Source organism: Ambystoma mexicanum, chromosome 4p, assembly GCF_040938575.1.
Source record: "Ambystoma mexicanum isolate Mex_15411 chromosome 4p, UKY_AmexF1_1, whole genome shotgun sequence".
Taxonomy (NCBI): Eukaryota; Metazoa; Chordata; class Amphibia; order Caudata; family Ambystomatidae; genus Ambystoma; species Ambystoma mexicanum.
In genome coordinates this window covers 1,154,538,426-1,154,562,354 of record NC_090927.1, presented here as the reverse complement: position 1 = coordinate 1,154,562,354, position 23,929 = coordinate 1,154,538,426, and the positions used below count along the sequence as shown (strand labels likewise).

Genomic DNA, 23,929 nt, shown 5'->3' with positions numbered 1-23,929 from the left:
ACTATAGTGTTTCTTCAGTGACACTATAATTGGAAGGAAGAATGACATACAACAAAGTAATTGAGCATATTAGGACAATGTAATTTCAAAAACAAATTGCATCTGTCAAAAATGTCCAAAGAACGCCGGCCAGAGCTTCACAAGCAGAACATATAGTGCTTGTAACTAAACCACATGCCCTCAACCCTGAAATTAGTGCAAGTAGAACAGAGGTTTATCATTTTTTTCCTTGGACAAGAAAGGCGGAATAACATCACCGTTATAATTATAAACACCTACATGCAGAACCTAGGGTTGTCCAACTCCAGACCTCGAGGGCCAGAATCTTGACTTGTTTTCAGGATATACTTTAATATTCATGAGATAAATGTGCATACGATTCTAAATGTATGCACATTTCTACCCAAGAATATTGATGAGGGATATCCTGAGAACCCGTCAGGATTTTGGCCCTTGGGGCCTGAAATTGGACAACACGGATGTCCTAGGAAAGAAACATGGATAGATTTTTGCACTTTACAGTGTGGCTGATATAAGCTTTTGTATACTGTAGAAAATGCTACATGTGGCAAATGTGAATCAGAATGTATAACAAATATTCAAACGAATAGGCACTATCTACCCGACCGTACTGAAATTAGTGCACAGCCTTGTAATTTATGCCCCTGGTGGGAAACCTTTTATCAGGTAAGGGGGGAAGGAGGATACAGTTGGCTGAAGAAAGTGATGTTTATGGAATATATAGATTGTTACATCAGAACTTGATAAAGACTAATAAAAATGCCATGGTTTTAGAGACTGGCACTTGTTCATAGTTTGACTGCTCACAAAGGGAAAACGCTGTATTCAAATGCCAGCTAGAGCCCCTTTCTCTTTACTAGACACAAGAGAACCTTGGAGCCTTAGAGAAGCTCTTTCTGGCATTGCCACTGGGAGAGGGGGTGCTCAATCGGAAGTAATGTGATTGAATGTTCTCTTAAACACCTTCTGCTATGCCAATGCAGGTAATCTTACTGTGGAAGTCCATATGCAATAAATATTTGATTTTAATATTAGGCTGGCAATGTGGGTAAGCTTGCATAAGCAAAATTGTGAATGTTAAAATGACCTTAATATCTCCCCAAATATGAACTTATCAATAATGAGGATTTGTACTGTTTTCATCACTTAATAGTAATATGCAGTTCTGTAATCTGACTGCTCATATTTATTTTTGCTTAAAAATGGAAATAAAATAGTTACAACTAAGGAAGCATCCATACCATACAAGTTTATTTTTAAAGATGTATTCTTCCAGTTTAAGAACATACATTTTCTATTGTTATAAAGTTTAAACATGCCTTTTTAATATTTTACCATTGAAAACTAATTTTCTTTTCTTTTTAATTTAAGTTCTAGGTCTCGATCTAGAACATATTCACGATCTCGCAGTAGAGAACGCATGTATAGTAGGGACAGTAGGGACAGTAGAGACAATCGAGATAATAGAGATAATCGAGACAATAGGGACTTTAGGGACAATCGAGATTATCACAGAGATTACAGAAACAACAGAGGCATGAGGCGTCCCTATGGCTTCCGACCGATGAGAAGAGGCTTCTTTCCTGGAGGAGGAGGTGGTAGATTTATGCACCGTGGAGGATTCAGGCCTATGTGGAACCGAAGACCTTCTCGCAGCCCCAGGCGTGAACGTTCACGCTCTAGGACTCCTAAAAGGAGATCTGTTTCCTCTCAAAGATCTCGAAGCCGGTCTCATCGCTCTTATAGATCTTCCAGATCTTCATCTTCTTGCTCTTCGTCCCAATACAGCAAGTCTCCTGTTCGAACAAAAAAACGTGCATCTCGTGAAAAGAAAGTCAAGAAATTGCGAAAGGCTCCATTGCACGATAGCCCTACAAATACTAAATCACTTGATGAAACAAAGGATGCATTTGAACGTGACCCATCGGAATCCCTGGATGAGTTTAGTAAAGCATCGGGTGTATGTGGTGAAACTTGGGCGGGCCTCTCAGCATACGACAACAGTCCTCGGTCACCACACAGTCCATCGCCTGTCGCTTCGCCATCTAGCTCAACCTCTTCAGACTCTGACACCCCGATTCTTAGCACAGCAAAGGAAGCTACTTCACTGCACTCGCAGTCTGTACAGCACAGCCCAGAGAGCATCGACAATGGTTCTGCTCGCTACAGTCCCTCTCAGAACAGTCCCCTGCACCACATCCCTTCCAAAAGAAGTCCTGCAAAGACGGTACCATCGGAGGACAGCCATGCTGGTGAACTGGAGCTCCCGAAAAGTGGAAAACTTGGCAAGCGGTGAGTATTATAAGCTACAGCGATAATCATTTTGCTGAGCACAGGCTCTCAAGTAGAAACCACTAATATCTACAACAATTTGTTTTCTTTTTAGTTTGTTTATTCATTGCATGTTCAAGAGTACCCACCTATCACAAATTGTTTAAGGACAGGCATTTTCCTTGCAAGTGTACTTGTGTGTGATTGGCATTATTATTCAATAATACTGCTGTACTTGTGCTCAGGGTAAAGCATTAATAAGACTGTCCCTCCCCCAACAAAGCATTGTTATTGGGCTTGCTATTTCTGCTGCATTTTATGACTAAGGCAAAATTATCTGATCAATCTGGCACTTGAGACAGTGAATCTACTGGTTAAATAGTCCAAATTAATTTCTTTGGCAAGTTATGCAGTACCCTAAATACTGTTACTCAAATGCGATAGATTGGTTTCCTGCATTCCTAAAAATGTAGACTTGAAGCTACTTTGCTAATGTAAGAAGTATCTATTAAGCATTCCCCCTTAATACTCGCCCGTTCCCTGACCGCTACACTTTTGGGATATTCCGTCCTTCGGTACGGGACCGGAGCACTTTTGAAGCATCAAAAATAACTTTCTGTCCTTTTATTTTTATGTGGGACCACTGCATGCGACCTGCCTTCCCGAGCTCCGCCCTGTGCATCAGCCTTCAGTCCTTTTCACCGCGTTCGGGGTTCGGACGCACTTGCATCGTAGGGAATTTTCTGGTTTTTGTTTTCCCACTTGTCCTTAGTCTTCTTGCACCGGTTCCACGGTGGTCTTTGCCGGAGCGTCTGGAATTCATGTCCTGTTCGTGCGAATGTCATTTCTCGAAGTCAGATTCCCATTCTCTCTGGAGTGCTTGAGCCTGGTACATCGGTGGGACTCTTGTTTCTACTGCAACTCTCTCTCCGTCCGGGCACTCAGCATAGGCTCGTCAGGTGGGAGGAGCTGTTCCAGCGGCTACCGCCTCCTCATTTACAGCAGTTCATCAACGAAAAAAGCAAGCATTCGGTAAGTTCCTTCCTTTTTAGGGCACGCCAGCCATGGGACTCCATGCCGGGGTCTTCTTGTTCATGGGGGAGTCCAAGTGGCTCTGGTACCAGGGTTCTACTTGAGGTGTCCTGAAAGGGATCTAACCTGGATTCCGGAGTTTTCTCAGACGTCCTGTCAAGGGGCTGTCAACACCGGATTTTAATCCGAGGTTCATAATCTTTAGGCTAAGACTAAGCCCAACGTTTCTGGGCTGTTATGCCCGGGTTTATTCCCGAGGTTTCCAAGTCTGGGACTAAACGTAGCGAGTCTAGTCTTGAGGTTTCCTGTACTGTGACTAAAGTTATTGAGGTTAACTTTGAGTATCCCCAAATAGGGTCTATAATTAAAAACAGCAGGATCAAGGTGCCTCATTTATGGGCTCTGGCTACTGGGTGTGACCTTAGGCCTTCCCACAAACAGTCTTTTGGTTGTACCGATCCTTCTGAGGGGGCAAAGATGGAGGGCAAATGCCCTAAGTCTTAAAGCACCGGCCATGCTAAGGTTCCCTCACTGAGGGATAATTCTTCGGCAGAATCCAAAGGGGTTCAAAAGCGCTCCAGATCTGCTAGTACCGGCTCACAGGGCTAAAACTGATTTATAAAAGCCCCTGCAACCTCTGTAGTGACAATGGCCTCACTGAAGCCTGTGACGCAGATCACTTCAGCAGTGACAAAATGGCGGTTCAACCTGCGCAGTCTGAGGCAGCCGTTTTGACAAGCTCTTCCACACCAACATTCTCAACAGCTGGTACAGAGGCCTATTTTTGACACTGGTGAACTGGCAGAAATCGTCTGATGTTTCTAGGTTTCCGTTGGGATACGGTCTGTGCCAGAATATTCCTAACGGAGGGCAGAATATTGGTTTTATCGACCACATGCCTTTTCCTTTTCCTGAATTCTGCCCAAATTTCGGCCTGGTGGTTCCAGACACTCCTGGGCCTGATAGCTTCATGTCCGCTAGCCCTACCTCTTGCAAGACTGAAAATGAGGTGCACACAGCTAGCGCTTCGGGGTTGCTGGTCCCAAGCCGTGGACCCGGATTCCAAAATGGTTGCGATACCATCCTCCGTGATGGCAGATTTTCAATGGTGGTCAACCTCCAACCTGTCAGTGGGAACCTCCTTCCAGGAGCCCTTCCTACAGGTTATGGTTACTACAGACTCCTCCCTCTTTGGTTGGGGAGCGACATTGGGTCACCTCGACGTGTATGATATGTGGACGCTTCAGGACATACTGTCGCATATCAACTACATAGAACTCCTGGCAGTTTTTCTGGCATTGAAAGCTGCCCAGCGTAGCCTTCTATCATCAACAGAGTGGTGCGAATTTGCCCAGACCATTCTGTAGCATATTCTACATCAACAAGCAGAGGGGCAGCAGATCCCCCCTCCTCTGGTGGATCTAGCTATCCAGATTTGGAATTGGGCAGTCCAACGCAATGTCTGACTACAGGCCATGCACATTCTGGGACAGATTACTGTTGCAGCAGTTTCCCCCGAGTCGCCAATCTATGGCGAATTACGAGTGGGAAATGAACAACAATGTTCTTGTCAGGCTTTTCCAGCAATGGGGTTCTCCAATGTGGACCTTTTTGCTACTTCAACCAACAGGAAACTTCCACCCTATCCCTCCAGGGACGGTCTCGGAGCATCTTCCCTGGGGATGCCCTCAAGATTCCTTGGGACACCATGAAGGCTTATGCCTTTCCGCCTTTGCCGTTGATTGATCGGTCGTTCTGGAAGCTCAGAAGTGCCTCCAACTGCACTCTCCTCTTCATAGCTACTTGGTGGCAAACCAGGTTCTGGTTTTTGGAGCTGCAACACCTATCAATATGTGACACGATCAGGTTGCCGAAGATTCCCGACCAGAGCAATCGCCAGATATGGCACCCCTACCCACAATCATTCAACCTGGCGGCCTGGTACCTGAGTTAAAGTCCTTAGCACAGTTTAACCTTTCGGAGCATAATCGATGCATAATCCAAGCGGCACCTAAGCCTTCTATGAGGGCTCAGTACAAAAATAAATGGCTTTGTTTTTGTCATTGGCGTCTAGCTAGACAGCTGGATCCTCAACAGGCTTCTATTGACTGTCTTGTCTTTTATATCGGACCTTGAAGCCTCTGGCATCCATGTCTTATCGTGCAGAACATATCTATCAGCCATTGCCCCTTACCTTTCCAGAAAGTTGCTCTTTTTCTCTGCAAACCCAGTAATCAAGAGGCATTTTTCAGGTCTTCACCTCTTTCCGCTGGTCAGGCCTCATCGCCCGAAAGGGGATCTGAGCGTGGTCATCACTGCTTTGTTTCACAAGCAATTTGAACTAATGCCCAGTACTGAGCTCAAGTTTCTCTCTTGGAAAGTGGCCTTCTTGATTGCGGTAACATCTGCGAGAAGAATAAGTGAGCTTCAACCTCTCTGTCGAACACACATTCTTAACTTTCCACAAGGATATGGTTGTACTTCGCACTCATCCTTCTTTCCTTCCAAAAATTGTCTGAGTTCCACATAAATCAATCAATATCCTTACCAGTTTGTTTTCTTTCCGAACCCGGTCTCTGATGCAGAAAAGGTTCTACATAACCTAGATTTCAGATGAACTCTGAGGTTTTACCTTGCCGGAACAAGCAAACTTAGAAGCTCTTCACAACTCTGTTACTTTAGGGGACCCAAAAGGGAAACTGGCTTCAAAAGCATCTGTCTCACGCTGGATCGCTTAACGCATCTCAGAGGCTTATACAATTCAACGCCTTCAGCCCTCAAGGGGCGTTTATGTGAATTTGGTCTGTGGCAAAGCGGCTGCTGTCGTCTTCCAGAAATGTTCTTCGGGAGTCCATAGCCAATACTGCTATGTGGGCTTCTCCCTCTGCTTTTTGCAGACACTACTGTCTTGACCTGAGCCCCCGGGCTGATGCCCAGTTCAGCCCTGCAGTTTTTAAGAATCTGTTCCAGTAAGAGACATTTCCATCGTCCCATTTCTTTGGTCAGTGCTTGGGAATCTCCCAAAAGTATGGAGGAAAGGGGACGGGACTTAGGAGTATAATAAAGTTACTCACCGTAGTGACAACCATAGTCCCAGTCGATAGTCCCCTTTCTTCCATACGCCCTCAAGCTGTCTCCTCTTAAAAGTATCCTATATTTTGCTAATGGTCCTTCGACTTTGGCGAGGACTGAAGGGTGATGCGCTATTTTTTTTTTTAAACAGTCTTTATTGTTTTTTCTTTAAGCAATTCAACACATTACATGTTTTAATTCAATGTAGCGGTCAGTGCAGTCTCAAATAACTACCTTATAGTTAGTATATCAACAAGATAAGCAACAAAAACCCACTTCACAACTTGTTAACCCCACCCCCCACCACCCTGCCCACCCACTTCCCTACCCCCATTCGTCAGAGGTTAAGGCACAGCTGCTTTAATCAGATGAACAGTCACACAAATCGCATCAGGTTTTACCAGTTTGTCATGGTTAGGGCCTCCTCTCCCCGCTTCCTTACAGGTGAAAAAACGGAAACCATAAGCACATGCATTTGTTAATTTCACAAATTACATGGAAGAGGGGTCAGGATGGGGGCATTAGTCATCATGACTTAGTGGATGTCAGAACTCTGTGTAGTATTCCTTAAAGGGTAGCCAGATCGAATCTGTTTCTTCGCGATTCCTTCATTGCGGCTGTAAGGCTTTCCATCTCATAAATTGCAAACGCTTTACTAAGCCACTCGCGTTTAGAAGGAAGGGCTGCTGATTTCCATCTAATTGTCAGACATACTCTTGCAGCTAGTAGTAGATTCCATGGCATAGGAGTGAGAGTGACGTAGGAGTCATCATCGTCTGATCCTACCCCGAATAATATCAACATAGGAGTGAGCGTTCTAGGGAGCCCATCGATGTCCTGGATCCACCCTAAGACCTCTTTCCAGTATGTTTTACTTTTTCGCAACCCCACCATTGATGCCAGTAATCACTAGTGTCTCCACAACCTCTCCAGCAGTATGGGGATGTGCCTGGAAACATCCTGAACAGCCTTTTGGGTTTGTAATGCCGCCTGACTAGCAAGCGTGCATTGTGCATTTTGTATTGGGTCGAAATGGATGACTCCCATACAGTGCTCCGTATGGCCTTCCAGACACCGGATTGGTCCGTTAGATTTAGTTCCGTTTCCCATTTAGTTTCGGATGCGGGGCGGGGCAAATGGCCTCTGGTAATTAGGGCTTTACAAATACTTGCAATGAGTCCCTTAGCGGTCCGGGGGGAGCTAAGTATGAGTTCAAAGGCTGTGAGGGGATGCTGCAGAGTGTTACCCCAACGGTGATCCATACGGACACTTCACAACTGCAAATATTGCATGTGGGAAATGTTCCTCACCTGAAGGGCTTCACATAGTTCATTGTATGTGATATGTACCCCTTCCCTCCATATACCCCAGCCTCCTACCAATTCTGAAATTGATTCACTTCACAGATTACCTTTTGTATTGAGGGGGACCAAATACAACTTGTTGGCGTAGATTTCGCTCTGTGTGGGGAATATCTTGCCTCCCTTCGAAGCCGTAACCTTTTCTTGGAAACCCCTTCTGAAATCAGGATCCCCCTAATTTGGCTTTTGCCGCTTCCCATACTGTGTTTAGTGACATGCCGTCTACATCGTTCGTCTCAAAATATTCTGCAATGGCTTCTGAAAGGGAGTCTTTAAACACTGGGTCTCTGCAAAGGAAGTCATTGAAGATCCATCGTCTTTCTGCTCTATGGGTGGGCCTATACTCAGTTGTAGCGTGCATAACTCGTGGTCCGTCCAGGCGGCTACTTCTATAGTTGCCTCTAAGATTTCTCCCTCACATACTGCTCCCAACAGGAGATAACCAATACGGAAAAAACTCTGGTGTGGGGGTGAAAAAAATGTGTAGCCCCTGTCTTTGGGATGAGTTTCACGCCATGTGTTCATCAAGTGGTGCTGTTTTAGCTGACTAAGGAAGTGGTTTCCCTGAAGATTACTTGATGGTTGCATCACTTGCTGCATCGATTGCCAGTCTAATTCCTCGTTTGCTACTACATTAAAATCTCCTCCGCAGATCAGGGTGCCCTCTTTCCACTCACTCAAAATTCAAATAGAGGGCCAGAGAAGTGAGATTGATTCTGATTGGGCGCGTAGGCTGAACATAGTGATTTTGTGGGATTGCATTTCTCCCTTTACTACTACATACCTCCCTTGTACATCTCTATGTATGTGCTCTAACCGAAATGGTAAGGATTTCCTGATCAAGATTCCAACGCCACCCCTTTTGTGGGGACCAGAAGCCCATAAATTGTCCCCAATGTCTCTTCCCAGTATTCTTCGTTCCCCTCCCTGTTCATATTGAGTCTCCTTTTTAAATAGTATGTCCATTCGGGATTGCTTAAACTGCCTAGCCAGCATTGACCTTTCCTGTGGTGAATTGAACCCCTTTATGTTCAGGGACTCGAAAGTTACGCCATCGACCCTTGCCATTGCAGTTTGCTAACTGTTCGCTAGTTGCCCTGAGTTTTTGCAGTTCGGAGGAGTGGAATGTCCTCCTCCTTGTGTAGATTCTAGATTGCCCTGCTGTGTATCCTTTTAATTTGCATGGTTTTACCCTGTGGTGCAAATGCGTCCCAAGCTCCAAACTAGTGTCCCCCCCCCCACCAGCCCCCTGTCCCTTTCCCCGAGAAAAGCTAATTTTAGCATTCTCTGCTGGCTTAGGAGACGCCCTAAACTAAGAAGGGCCACTCTGTTGGGGCCCCTCTCTGGGCATTATTTGTTCATTCTAATTTTGTAAGAACTATCGCGCAAACATTTTGTTAACCAAGAATTTGAATGACTAGAACTGTCCCATTGTGAATTGAGCAGGCGCGCATCAGTAGGTAGCGAACATTTTGCACTTACCACACACCGGCCCTCACCCTACCAAAAAGAATTAATGAGCTATTGATTCTAACTTATGGAGTGTTCAGGCGCTTGTACTTCCACTTGTTGACACTTTCCCTCTCCTTGGCGGTTTTGGCGCTGGGTTAGATGATGGTCCCTCTGGCCTCCTATGGCAATCCATGTCCTCTGCTGGATCTTGAGGGTGTTGCAAAGCTCTGACCACCTCTTCTATCGTGGTGATCCTAAACTCCTCCCTTGCATATTAGAACGACAAAGATAACGGGTGGCCCCATCGATAGCAAGTGCCTTTTTGTTGTAGCCAGACCGTGAGGGGACGGCATCCTCTTCTTTTGGCGAGGGTCATAGCTGAGAGATCTTGATACAGCGTTACCTCGAGCTTCCAAATTCAATCGTATATTTCTCCCTTGCTCTTTGCAAAATGTCTTGTCTTCGGGAGTAGCAATGGCATTTAACCAGCACCGATCGTGGACCTCATGTGGGCCCCCCTGCTCTGTGGACTCTTATCGAATTCGAGCTTTGATAAATCTGAATCGACATAGAGGGTGTGGATTAGGGATTTTACTTTCGATTCCAAATTCACTGGGGATTTTCCTTGTTCTTCCGCCAAGCCTAGTATCCGTATGTTCAACGTTCTCTGTTTTCAAGATCATCAAGTTTTGCTTCCATGTCTTTTTTTGTTCCAGGTCTTGGAGGCGTGCCTCTTACTACATAGTAGCTATGCCTCCTGACTGCTGGTTGTTTTCCACTGCATCAAGTTGGTCCTTGGCTTTTGCCACTATGGTCTGCAAATCTGAGACGGTTTCATTTTGACTGGACTTCATAGACCTTATCTCCCCCAACAACAACCTAATGTCTGACGTTGTGGCACTATCTAAATCATTGCCTGGAATGTCTGTTGAACTTTGTGCTTCCTTTGACTCCATGGCTAAGTCTGGACGGCGAAACGTTTGAAGTAGGGCCAGTGTGTTGGGGTCCAGCTTGATTCTTAGTTGATACCAATTATATTGCCCACCTGTTCAAACTATGTAGGCTGTCCTTGCATGTAGTGTGTGCGGGGTCTGTGCACCATGCATGAAAGGCTTTCACTCTGCGATTCACTTTTTTCTTCAGGGAGTCAAGCGGGGGCAGGAACTTCTCCCATAGTTCCCTGGGTAGTATGCACAGGGTAATGGTGTACCTGCTCTGTGTCCCAGTTGCGCTGTTGTGGTAACTTATTTACACCTCTTGCTATGGGCTGGTGATTGATGCTAGTGCCGTCTGGGCTGCTTCCAATCTGACAGCGATATGGTGATAGCTGTGTTTGCTGCGGGATGTATTGCTATTCCTCATCCATGTTTATGTGCAAATGGTGTGTTGATGTCTCCACCTCAGTCCTTATAATATGTGCGCTTTAGCGCCAACTGTGTGCCTTCCCTTTGTCTCCGTTGGTGGTGGGTTTGTTAAGGTGGGGGGGGAGGGTCCCAGTTATCAACGTGGTCTCTGTCAAAGGACTTTAAAATGCCTCGTCCTTCTTGCAGCACCTTAAAAGGGGCTGGGCTCACGTTTATTTATGTTGATCATTTATTGTTTTTTTAATTAGTCTCCCCCCCCCGTTCCACCCCCTCTGTCCCCCAGGAAGGGCTGGGACTACTCACTGTTTCGGAGACTCTGGTGCTCCAAGTCGGCGATGTGCGAGTGTGCAGAGAAGCGCTCTGCTTCACAGCGTTTCCTTTCCGGCGAGTGTCTTTTACAAGAGCCGGAGCCCTCTCTCTGCCGCGCGCGAAGGTGTGGGGGCACGGAGGAGGAGCTCCTCACTGCTATGCAGTCCTGCGCCCAAGGGATATTCTGGACACCCCAGCCTTCCTCCCGACACTGTGATGGGCTTTGATGGGCTTCCCTTTCGTTGGGCGATGTGGCGCTTGCTCAGGCAGGCCCACGCTTCGCGGCCGCCATGTTTTTTCCAATGTTGGGAGTCCGGAGGCTTGACTCGTAGATCCAAATTGCTTTCCCCAGCCTGCGCGTTTATGCCTGGAATTTCTCACACTGCTGCTTGGCTGGATAATGATAGAGCGTTCTTTTTGGGGTTCAAAGTGCTCGTTTTCATGCAGATTGTTCCTTGTGTTATGATGCCCAGAGAAGGAGACAACGGCTTAGGCTGCCATCATGTCTGCGCCCCCTGGTGGTCTCCCGGTGATGCGCTATTTTTGATGCTTCGAAAGTGCTCCGGTCCAGTCACGATGGACGGAATGTCACAAAAGCATGGCGGAAAGGGGACTATGGACTATGAACTATGAGTAAGGTAGTCACTACGGTGTAAGGGAAGGCATGGTATCAACAGTAAGACAGACACAAGTGACCACAGTTCAAGGGTGTTTATTGAACTTCAACAACTGATTGATAAACGCCTATCTAATCCTAAATCTACAGACCCTAAAGCTACTACCATCAAATAATAACACTGTCCTTGTGGTGTCTTGTCAAAATAAAAGGGCCTTTACTGAAACCTATTGCCAGTCCTTGCCTCTAAATGCAAATAGTGTGTGAAATAATGTTATGAAAAAGTGTTCAAAATGATGTCAGGTTTTCAGGCCGTTGGCCTCTTTCCTTTGTTTTTAGCACGGGGCATGGCAGTTCACTCGAGCAAGCGCACACTCTGGCTTCTGTGGCACAATGAAACAGTCCAATCTTCATAATTCAGGACCTTCTGGGTCGAAGCCTCTTTACTACTTGTAATTCTCTAAACTCTAAATGGCCTGCTGTGCAAAACAATCCGTAAACGTTCTTCTCCTTTCAAATGTATTTAAAGTTGTGTGTTCACCCTGGATCCCCCTCTTCTGGGCTCGGGTCCCTTTTAAACCAATGTTCAGAGAATTCTTTCTCAGGTGACTCACTGTTCACCCCGGATCCCCTTAGAACAGGCTCAGATCCCTTTTTTTCTGTCAATTAGGCTGCCTCAGCCAGCTCGGACAAATTGTGATTTACCTTAAACCATCAAAGACTTTCCTATGTGCACAGGGTTTAGCTTGACCCCTTGCGTGTCCACTTCAATTTCGTTATTCCTTTTCCTCAGACTCTGCATATATTGTATACATGACAGACTTTCGAATGAGCACCCACATGGCGCTGGGCCACTCTGTGTATGCTATCTTTTGTTGGCCTCCAAAAGTTCAAAATGTAAAGTTCAATTACTCCTTCGATTCCAATTATATTCGCGGCGAGCATTGCTCTTTGTACAATGTTGCCGCTGCAAAGTTGTTTCAAAACACAAGCTTGCTTGATATGTCTCTCTGACTCACCGGCTGTGCTGTCCTTTCTTACGCCTTTGTTGTAGGAGTCAAGGACAGTACCACGGCAGCAATCGCTCCCCCTCGCCTTGGTTATTGATGCGGGAGAGCCCCTGGTACCTCCGACACACTGCTGGTTTGATCAGCCTTAGTTCCTAATCTTCAGTTTCTTACTTTCCAAGGCACATGAAGTTCAAGAGTTCATGGGTACTTTCCTCCTTGTGTTTCTTCCTGGTCTCGCCGTCTTTCTCCTTGTATTAAACTGCCGTCTAGGAACTGCAGTTTCCTTGTGTGGTTTGCCTCGCTCGGTGTGCTTTCGTACTCCACCTTTCATTCATGTGGGAAAGTGTGATGGAAGTCAGGTGTGTGTAATAATCGGTATTTGCCTGACCTTACCTGTCCATAGTGTTGGGACATGTCGGGTATACGGCTCTGGTGTTTATCCGTTGTCACTCACGGTGGCCTGGTAGGATGGGGAAAGGTCTTATTGGGATGGGATACAGCGTCGCGCCCTCCGGTGTACCACTTCCAATCCCCGAGGACCCCTCATCCAGGTGATCCTCACGCACTCACCCCCGGGGACTGGATCCAAAAGCGATGGTGTGTCCTGGCCACCTGGATGACTGATCCCCGGGGACTAGCAGGGGAGACGCCTTGAAGTTTCTCAGAACAGTGAGTAATTTTATTTTCCCCACTGCAAGTCGAGCCCAAGTAGTGAAAGCATTTTGAATAGAATTCATTGATGCTAGATCATGAGCACCATTGATTTGAAGTGCAAACTAAGGGTTTTGGATTGCTAAACGAGGCCTGTTTTAACGTTTTCTGTAAGAACTGTATATTTTTGAAAGACATTCGCAAAGATTTTTCCCCTCTGTTGGACACGATGTCATTCTGTTCTTAAAGCTGTTAAAAACAAAGGTTATTTGCAGCAGTTGCCACTCGGGCCTGTACTTGTTTTCAAGCTTGAAACTCACTACAACAGAGAAGTGTATTCCCATCCACATTCCTGGAGTCTTCTGAATGATGTGGCTGGAGATGAGTTAACCAGGCCTGCGTAGCCTATTTTAATAATATTCCACATGATTAGTTCCTTTCATCTCCGTATGGTGCTCAACAGTTTCAAAAAGCACTGGTGGAGTATCTTCTGCCAGATACTTGTCCACGCAGCCATTTGGTACTTAACAAAACCTCCAGCCCTGCTTTTTCTCACATTCAGATAAAAAAAAGCTTGGGACCTGTTTAGGAGAGAGCAGCTTCTATGGAGGCTAAATTCCCATGCCAATGGACTTATGTTCGCTCATCTGGTGTTATCTGGGCCTCCAAAATCTGATCAACTATTTTACATTGAAAGGTGATGGTACTTTGAAGGCTTCAACTTTGGGATTTATTACATGTGATTAGATGTTTGCCAAAATCCATTGCTTAAGTGCTAGTTACTTACTCTGTGCTGGTTAGTTGGGGAGATAATGCCTGTGTCAGCGAGACCTTTTTAATGCAAGCTGTTGGCTGGGATGATCATGTTTGCACTAAATGCCTCAAATGGCCTTTCTCATTGGGTTCATTGCAAGCAAGGCAGCAGTGACAAGGGTAAGCTAGACTGTTTTGTACTGATGGTCTTCCAAGGCATTTGTGTCCCTTGCATTCCTCACAAACTTGATCATCAAAACCTATTGAGACAAATTTAATTTCGAGGGGATTGGGTCCTCCGACGTATTCCATATCTATGACAGTAATCACCACAGCTTTGCTGCTTCGGAACATTTTCTGCGTCTAACGTCTATGCGCCGTCCTCGAGGACCTCCTCCGACGGCCGACGTCCCCTGATGTGATAAGTAGGACGCAAGACGCCGGTAGCCTCAGTTCCGTTTTTTCCGTGAACGTGTTTGCTTCGTGAATCTCGGTGCGCCTCGACTCTTTGGAGTTTCTGTTGTTCATCTCGGTTCTTCGAACCTGTTTGTGTACGATTTCTTCGTGAAGATGTCTACCTCGTCTTCCACACCGCGTCCGGGCTTTAAGAAGTGCGGGGACTTTGGGTCCAAGATGTCGGTCACGGACTCGCACGACGACTGCTTCTGGTGCCTCAGGGAGGCCCATGACACGGATGTTAGGCAGAAACCTGTGCAGTTCCCTTAGGGACCACTGCAAAAGATTTAAGACTACAGGTGGTTGGCAGTAAACCCAATTGGTAGCAGTCTGTACCACCCAGATTTACCTGGTAGCTGTGGCTGAGCAGTCAGACTTCTCTCAAGATGAGTTCAGCAGTATATAGAGTATACACAATAGGTACAGAGATACAGTAGCACAAACAAACACTGACCAGAGCTTTGGTGTAAAAGTATATAATTATTTATTTAAAGACACACTTGTAAATTACACTAGCACACAAAGAGGTAAGTAAATTCAACACAGTCACTATTATATATATACAACCCTGATTACTTATTAGACAAGTCTTAATGAGAAACATCACTTATTTTCAGACCGAGGTGAGCGCATAACATAAGATGACACTCTAATAAGTTATGTAAAAAGGGAGGGAAAAGGCGAGGTTATGAAAGCACACAAATTTCAATACTTTTCAAAGAACCACAGTGAGGCAGGTTAGGCAAAGTCTACTGGAGAGAAAGGAAGTTCAAATGCCAGGCCCACTCTTAGAGAGAGCAAGCAAAATGTGTCCAGCATCACACAGTGGGGTTATGCCCAAAGAGTCTTTGTAAATAGTTCACAAAAGATTAAGATCAAGTTAGGAAAAGTCAGTTAACGGGCCCCAGGCTAACCCAGGTTAGAAAGTCGAGGATTTACTGTCACCCCGAACGATCTGTCGCAAGGGAAGCCAGGCGGGACACAGTACCTGAAATGGGAAGAATGCTCCAGCGGGGGCAGTTGTTCCTGGCAGCGGGTGCAAGTCTGTGTTTCGTCCAGAGGAAGAGGAGGTCTCGACGTGGAGGAAAAGATGAAGGTCGTTGCACTGCCAGGGAAGAAACCAGCCGCGGAGTTTCCCGGTTGCAGGGTACTACCCTTTTCTTCGCGGTAGTGGTAAACCGTGGTATTCCGGTTGCCGGGGTGCTTGGCACGGGCAAGACAGCCACGAGATGGTCCAGGAAGGCGAAAAGACGGGCAAACTGGTTATCCCCACCAGTCAAAGGAAGAAGACTCTCCGGACTGGAGATCTCCTCTGTCGTCGGGAAAAGTGGTGAGATGGTTCAGCAGGGCTCCACCGGTGGTGTCGTCGTTGCAGGTCGGTTCGGCTTCTCCCTCCTCGGATACTTTAGGTCCTGTGGCGACTTCTGAAGTTCCAGTCCCCAAAGCCCTGCTTTTATGCAGAAAACCCCCATTCATTCAGCCTAGCTGTCACTCAAACATGTTAAGTGGCGAGCCGGGCGGCTCACCACTTGGGCCAATCACACAAGAGTGTGACTTGAGTTGCCGAGGCAACTCAGTCTAGGGTGCCTAAACCCCCTCCGACACCCCCTGTGGTACCCAGACAGAGGGCACCACCTTTGGAGGCTTCGGTGGAGAAGCCCGCCAAAAAGTGGAACAAAGGGCTCGACTTGGGTTGGAGTCACAGAAGCGAACACAAGCGCCATTTTGGAACCAAGTTTCGGCAAAAAATACCAACCGGTGAATTTATATTAATTTAATAAACCGGCGGTATGTTTGAGGCTATATTAAAAAGTGGTAGCCTCGAACAATGGGAAAATCCCATATGAATATATTCGCGGTCGAATATAAAACGTAGTATCCACTGTCACCAGCCAAAACTCGGTCGGGGGGGACTGGACAGTGCCCCCTCGAAAAACAGACCCCGGGGCAATCGTATTGCCCCGACCAGTACGTCAACGATATGATGGTTTGTACTGGTTCTGTTCACAATTTGAGACTAGTAAAGCCAATGGTGACTCTACATGCCCTAGGAGACAGTAGTCAGTCCCAGGGTATGGAGTCTATGTTTGGGGGTCGCTACGACACCCCTGGGTTACTGCACAGAGGGTGCTGTGTAACCCACATACCAAAAACACATGAAGCCCTATGGGGTAAAGGACCCCATAGCCCATAAAACACATACAAAGTCAAAGGAACACCTCAAATCATGTCTAAGAGTGGGAGAAAAAGAGTTTCACTCTTAGCAGGAGGAAAAAATAAACCCCAAAAATCCAGCAAAGGTGCTGGGGGACTCACTAGGTTTGGGAAATTAGCCTTTACAGAGAATTCTCCCTAACAAAGGATGACTGTGTCGACTGCCATTCGCTCACGTCGAAAGCCTTGCGGGAGCGCAAGAAGAAGTTATCGGTAGGTAAGGTGTCCAAGCTCCGGAAGTCGAGGTCTGCGGGGCTTTCGACGGACGACTCGAGGGCCGACTCTCCGCGTCGTCGTCGGAAGTCCAGTGGGTCTCGGTCCCGGAGTCGGTCTCGCCACTCCTCTGCCTCTTCGAGGCACTCCCGGAAGCGCTGTCATCGGTCGCCTTCTCCGTCCTCATCCGAGGACTCCGCCCGTCGGCGGGTCGCATACCCCACCAAGCATGCAAGACCGGAGGAATGTGCTTCCTTCGGGAAGAAAATGTTGGCGATTCTTGAATCGCAGGGCACTGGTCTGTCCACGCCTCCGAGTGGGGTCGGTCGTGATCAGCCGAGAGACGCCGCTCGCACACCTTCGGGCTCGGGTGGTCGTCACGATTCGCGGGAAAGGTCCCGCTCGGACAAGGGGAATCGTTCTCGGCATGCCCGGTCCAGGTCCCGGTCCCGGTCCTGGTCCTCGACGTGCTCGAGACCGTGTGAACCTGTGAAGTCTTCGAGGAAGACATCGATGCCTGTGGCGCCGAGGTCGTCGACGGACTCTCGAGGCTCCGCCTCCGAGGAAGTCGTCGGCGCCCAGGATGTCGAGGGACACGCTCTGGGCTCTGCCTTCGAGGCCTGTGTCGACGCTGTCGGTGCTGCGTCTGTTGTCAACGCCGATTCTCTCGACGTCGGCGCCGATTCGCTCGACGCCCTCAACGCCTTCCGGGGCTGTGTCGACGGGGGTACCCCGTGGCGCGGGGGAACCACCTAGGAAGGCTCTGGCCAAGGTCAAGCATGGCTTTGGTTCCAGTTCTGTGCCTTCTTAACGCCATCTGGAATTCATTTCAGAGGTGGATGAGGGCTCTGATGATGGCATGGTGCCTGACACGGTGCCTGACGGGATTCTCTCGGGCCATAGCCAGTTTGAGGACCTGAGGCAGTCCCTGCATGATGCTAGTGGGCTGGACACCTCTCCGGAGGTGAGTTTTGTAGGCCTGAGCCTGGCACTCATGCCGATTCTTCGTACCGGCGACTTATGTCACAGGTCTCTGAGTACTTAGGATGGTCTGCTCCCCCAGGGGAGTTTGTTCAGAATGACCTTATGGATATCCTCGACATTGGTCCACCAACTGACCCGGTTCTGCCATTCCATATGGCTCTTCAAAGAAGGCTGGCAGCGGCTTGGACTGCTCCGCAGAGTCTCCCGGCAGTGAGCAAGTCTTTGCCGCGAAAATACCGCCCAGCCAGTAGTGACCCCTGCTACTTGTCCAAGCACCCTACTCCGGAGAGTTTGGTGGTGCAGGCGGCTACGGCCCTGGCAAAGGGGGCGTTGTACCCAACCATCCCCCCTGATAGGGACGACAAGCGTTTTGACGGTTGGGCGAAGAAAGTGTTTTCTGCAGGGGGTATGGCGCTTCAGGCGGCCAACTCCATTTGTGCCTTGTCTCTTTTCACGCACACTCTGTGGAACTGTTTCCTTGGCGGCTGAACATATTCCCGAAGGGGGTGAACGGGATGGTTTCTTTTCCATGGTTCAGGATGGCAAGGATGCTATGTGTGAGGCCTTTCAGTCGGGTTTGGACATGGCAGATTGCGTCAGCCGGTCCATGGCGGCAAGCACCGTGACACGCAGGTTTGCGCAGTTGCGGAAGTCGGGGTTTGCTCCTGATGTGCAGGCCCGGCTCCTCAACATGCCCTTTGACGGGTAACATCTTTTTGGCAGCAAGGCTGACGAGAGCCTTGAGAGGTTGCAGACCTCCAAAGCTGCAGCGAAGTCGTTGGGCGCTGCAGTTCGACAACCTCCGCCTTTTTGTCCTAGGGGACAGCAATGGAGGGGAGGTTCCTTTCGGTATTACTCATCCTTTGGTAAAGCGAGAGGAGCTGCCAGTCAAAGGGGCCACCGTAGGAGTGCCAGAGGTGGAAAACAAGGTACTCGAGGTGCCAAGGCTGCTCGGGCTGTTGCCTCTTTGCCCTCAGGCAAGGCCGCAGCTGCTTCGGCTCAGTCATGAGGCCATGTTCCATGGTTCGCCGGTTGGGGGAAGGCTGGCGCAGCATCTTGCAGAGTGGCGCGCCATTACTTCAGATGTGTGGGTTCTGGAGATCATAACCCACGGCTACTGTCTTCCTTTCCGGCAGAGGCCTCGAGACAATCCCCCGGGGAATCTCTTTTTGAAGAGTCCGGATCCGCTCCTTGCGCAGGCAATTCAATCCCGCTGGAGAAAGGCGCCATAGAACTGGTGCCTGTAGCGCAGAGGAACAAGGGATGGTATTCCCCTTATTTTTTTATTTCCAAGAAAGACGGGGGATTGAGACCCATCATGGACTTGCTCGGTTTGAACAAACTCCTCAGGAAGGACAAGTTCAAGATGGTTACTCTCTCTCAAGTCCTCCAGGCCCTTCAACTTCAGGATAGGTTGGTGTCTCTCGACCTCAAGGACGCTTATTTTCATGTGCCGATCCATCCAAAGCACAAGAAGTACCTCAGGTTTGCTGTTGGCGACTCGCACTTTCAGTTTCGGGTCCTGCCGTTCGGATTGACCTTCACTCGAGGGTCTTCACCAAGCTCATGGTGGTCGTGGCACCGCTCCTCAGGAAAGGGGGGGGATTCACGTCTACCCCTACCTGGACGATTGGTTGATCAGGGCGCGCTCTCCCGAGTAAGTCCTGGATCATCTGTCAGTCACCTGCCACTCCCTCCACAAGCTGGACTTCTCCCTCAACTTAAAGAAGTCCCATTTGACACCAACTCAGAGGCTCCAGTACATCGGAGCAGTGCTCAACACGTCCCCGGGGCAGTGTTTTCCTCCCCAGGTGAGGGCTCATCACATTCAGCAGATGGTGCACAAGTTTCAACTTGCCCAGACTCTCCCAGCGTTCGAGTTCTTGAGACTGCTCGGCCTCATGGCATCCTGCATTCTTCTGGTGCCAGAGGCCAGGTTGTGGATGAGATCTTTGCAATGGGCACTCAAGCTCCGGTCGTCTCAGTCCTCCGGCAGGATGTCGGACCGGTTCAGGTGCCATCTTCGGTCACCCAGGACCTTCTGTGTTGGACCGACGAAGGCAATCTGATGAGGGGGGGACTCCATTTTGGCTGCCCTGGAGGTGCCAATGAGTTGACAGTCCGCGGCCGTTGGTCTCCTGTCGGAGTCCAGACTCCATATCAATCTGTTGGAGCTGAGGGCCGTCAGGCTAGCCCTGAAGGCTTTTCTGCCGACTGTGCGAGGAAAGAATGTCCTGATCCTGACGGACAACACGGTGGCCATGCACTACCTCAACAAAAAGGTGGGGGCAGGGTCACTTCCTCTGTGCAGGGAGGCGATGCAGCTCTGGTTCTGGGCAATCCAGCAGGAAGTTTCGATCTCGGCAGTTCATCTGGCAGGAGTCGAAAACGAGACGGCGGACGCTCTGAGCAGGCAGAGCGCGATCTCTCACGAGTGGGAGTTGGCTCAGGAGATTCTCCTGGAGATCTTCGCCCTTTGGGGGACCCCTCAAGTGGATCTCTTTGCCTCCAGTGTCAACCGGAAGTGCGAGAGGTTCTGCTCGCGGGAATTTCCCCCAAACGGAGCCTTAGGAGACGAGCTTGTGGTGGAGTGTTCATTCCCACTGCTGTACGCGTTTCCTCCAGTCCCCGTCATCTCGCAAGTACTGCGGAGGTTACGGAGGTTCGGTTCCCGGATAATCCTCATTGCTCCGGCATGGGCCCAGAGGACGTGGTACCCGGACCTTCTCGACTTGTCCATCTGTCCTCCACGGCGTCTTCCCTACCGAGACGATCTGCTCTCCCGGGAGGGGGGGGTCAGGTTCTCCATCCAGAGGTCAGGTCCCTCAACCTTCACGCTTGGTTTCTGAAAGGTTGAGGTATAAGGATTGGGACCTCCCTGAAGACGTGATGGAGGTGTTGCTTTTGGCCAGGAGGCCCGCAACAAAGTCCCTGTACCGTTGCCGTTGGAGTAAGTTCTGCGACTGGTGCAGGGTTAAGAATGTGGATCCTTTTGCATGTGAAATTCCCATGGTTCTGTCTTTTTTTTTGCTTTTTTTGGCCCACAGGGGCCTTCAAGTGGGTACCATTAAAGGTTACCTGGCGGCGCTGTCCATATTTAAGCTCTCGTCTGAAGAGTGTTGCTATTTTAAAATTCCTTTTAATTTCTCAGTTTCTGAAAGGGCTCACTAATGTGTTCCCTCGGTCACTTTTCCAGGTGCCCGGTTGGGATTTGAACCTTGTTCTCAAGTTTCTGATGGGTGCTCCGTTTGAGCCTTTGCATTCATGCCCTTTAAGACTGTTAACTCTGAAAACTGTATTTTTAGTTGCGGTCACTTCCGCTCGCAGAGTGAGTGAGTTACAGGCACTTTCAGTTAAATCACCCTTCACTGTGTTTCATAAGGACAGTGTTGTCCTTAGAGTTCGTCCTTCTTTTCTTCTGAAGGTGGTGTCGGAATTTCATTTAGGCCAGAAGGTTGTTCTTCTGGCATTTTATCCTCCTCCACATCCTGGTAAGGAAGAGGAGAGGCTCCATATTGCTTGATCCTTGGAGAGCATTAAGCTTTTATATTTCACGCATGTCCCGGGTCAGAGTGGATGATCAGCTCTTTATTGGTTACGCTGGAAAGCGTTTGGGACAGGCTGTGACGAAACAGACTTTGTCTCGCTGGATTATTTTGGTTATCTGAGTGTCGCCGCTTGGCGGGTAAGGGCCAAACACTCCCACCCCCCACCCTCCCCCGGGTCGGCTTACGGGCCCATTCTACCAGGGGTATGGCTGTCTCTACTGCCCTACAGAGGGGTGGGCTTCGGTACATAATTTTGTACGTCACCATTCCCTCGATTCCATCCGGGGGCAGGATCTGGCCTTTGGCAAGGCGGTCCTTTACTCCGCAATTTGATTGGGCATGCTACATTTCTGTTTCCTGAATTATTTTCCCACCTCCTTGCATTGGTACTGCTTTGGGAGTCTGTCATAGATATGGAATACGTCGGAGGACCCAATCCCCTCGAAGAACAAGTTACTCTCTTACCTGATAACGTTCTTTCGATGGGATGGTCCGACCCCGCAAGGCTTTATGTGTCAGACTGGCAGAAGACTGGTGGCACACGTTCTGGGAAAAAACTACAACTGAGGCTACGGGCGTTGTGCGTCCTACTTATCACATCGGTTGATGTCGGCCGTCAGAGGAGGTCCTCGAGGACGGCGCATCGGTGTCATCGACACAGGACGGCGATGCCGAAAATTTTCCAAAGCAGCACAGCTGTGGTGATTACTGTCATAGATATGGAATACGTCATCAGACCATCCCATCGAAAGAACGTTACCAGGTAAGAGAGTAACTTGTTCTTCTCCAGCATTGCAGCCTTCATATTTTTCCATGCTTCCTGTGAACCCACTGTACAGTCAAATAAAATGCATACGCTTACATTCTTGTCTCCCATTTCTCTTGTCACTTTACACATTTTCGTGCTGGGCTTCCAGCTTGTTCATTCTCTTGTGGGCAAAGGCCGCTCTTTCTTGTGACACAAAAGGTCACATGCCAGTGCATGCTATTCATTTTTTGAAACATTGCTTCCCTCAGTCACGTATACTGCTGATCACTGGGTTTAAACAATGCATTGAATGTGGTAAGCAGTTCTTGTGACAGACCCACACTGATCATGTATGTCTTATTTTGGATATTTCCATGCAGCTAGTTCTTGTTTTATTCAGTGCTGGTGTTCAACCAATGTCTTAGAAAGCTTTCTTCTCTCCATGCTGGAAGAAGGTGCTAAATCGCATCCCTCTTTGAATTTCATGGAGCAGAGTACATGAATATTTCAAATGGATTGTGTCCACCAACGTATTCCTTATCTTTGATATATTCCCATATTCAGCTTGCTGCTTCTGAATTTTTTTTTTTCAGCAGATGCACGTTGATGCCTGTCGAGTCGATGTCCCTCGGAGGCTTCCGTTTCGACAACGACGTCATCACGAGTATAAGTAGTCACACGCAGCGTCTGTTGCTCAGTTCATTCATGAGCTTCGGGAACATAACGCGCGGTTCTGTTTTTTTTGTCTAAAATCCTTCAATCCTTCGATTGAGATGGCCTCTTCATCGGCTCCATCTATGTCCTGATCTGGCTTTAAAAAATGCCGAGATTGTGGGGCGAAGATATCCTCGACAGACCCACACAGGGGTCTGTCTCTGGTGCATTGGGGCAGAGCATCCATGTTTAGAATGTTTGTCAAGGATGGCGAAAACCTTAAGAGAGCGCATAGGGAAGTTGGAGAGGGGTGAGACCTGAAAATCCATTACCCCTGCTAAACGTACCTCAGACGAGTCAAGACCATCGTCTCCTGGATGTAAAAAAACATTCACGATCTCGAAGCGGATCGCAGCATTAGTCCGCTTCGAGGCACAGTAAAAAAAGGCGTCACAGATCGCCTTCCACCTCAACCTCCAGTTCACCGGAGAGAGTTACATGTCCCACTAAGCACAGCTCCCCGGCTCAGTTGGAGGATTGCTGTAAAAAAATGCTAAAGGTGTTTGAGAACGCGGCCTTGTCCCCCTTAGAGAGACCTAGAGGCAATACCACAGGAGAAAAACCTGGTAAACCCAAGAGCCGTGAGTCTTCCACCTCAGCAAAACAAACTCCTCAAGAGCGTGAAAAACCCTTGAGCCGAGATAAAGCCTCTGACGTACAAGACGTTGACACAATTGACTCACATGTCAAAGCCGAAGACTTCGACGCCCTAAGCAACTTCATCAAAGACTAATGTCAGTCGATTTTATCGACGACCTCAAAGCCAATCGCGAATCCATTGAGGCCAATGACGTCCACATTGATGATTACTAGTATTTCTCCACCTCTAGTTACTGCTATTGCCCCTTCATTGGAAAAGAGCTACATTCCTCTGTCCCGCTCAGATTACTCTAAAACCTTATCCTCAATTTATGAGGAGGGAGAGGAATTCTGATGCAGAAAGACCCTTTGGCCTGGAGTGTGTGAGGCATCCCATACCTGAAGAATTGGTCTCAGAAGAGGCCATATTAAAAGATCTGCAAGAGTCCTTACAGGAAGCAAGCATGATTGATACTTACCCCGAGATTGATTTCAATGAGCCTGAAACGGGACCATGCAGACAGTAATTACATGACACTTATGAATAGGGTGATGGAATAT

At 48.3% G+C, this 23,929-nt stretch overlaps 1 protein-coding gene across 2 annotated transcripts in view; it reads left to right on the top strand.

Annotated features, from left to right (window-relative positions):
- BCLAF1 (BCL2 associated transcription factor 1) overlaps window positions 1-23,929 on the top strand; it is an 850,362-nt gene that overhangs the window by 168,209 nt on the left and 658,224 nt on the right. For both annotated transcript variants that reach the window (XM_069606756.1, XM_069606757.1), the window contains exon 3: window positions 1,393-2,313. In XM_069606756.1, coding sequence (XP_069462857.1) covers window positions 1,393-2,313 — 921 coding nt within the window. The remainder of the gene's footprint in view (window positions 1-1,392; window positions 2,314-23,929) is intronic.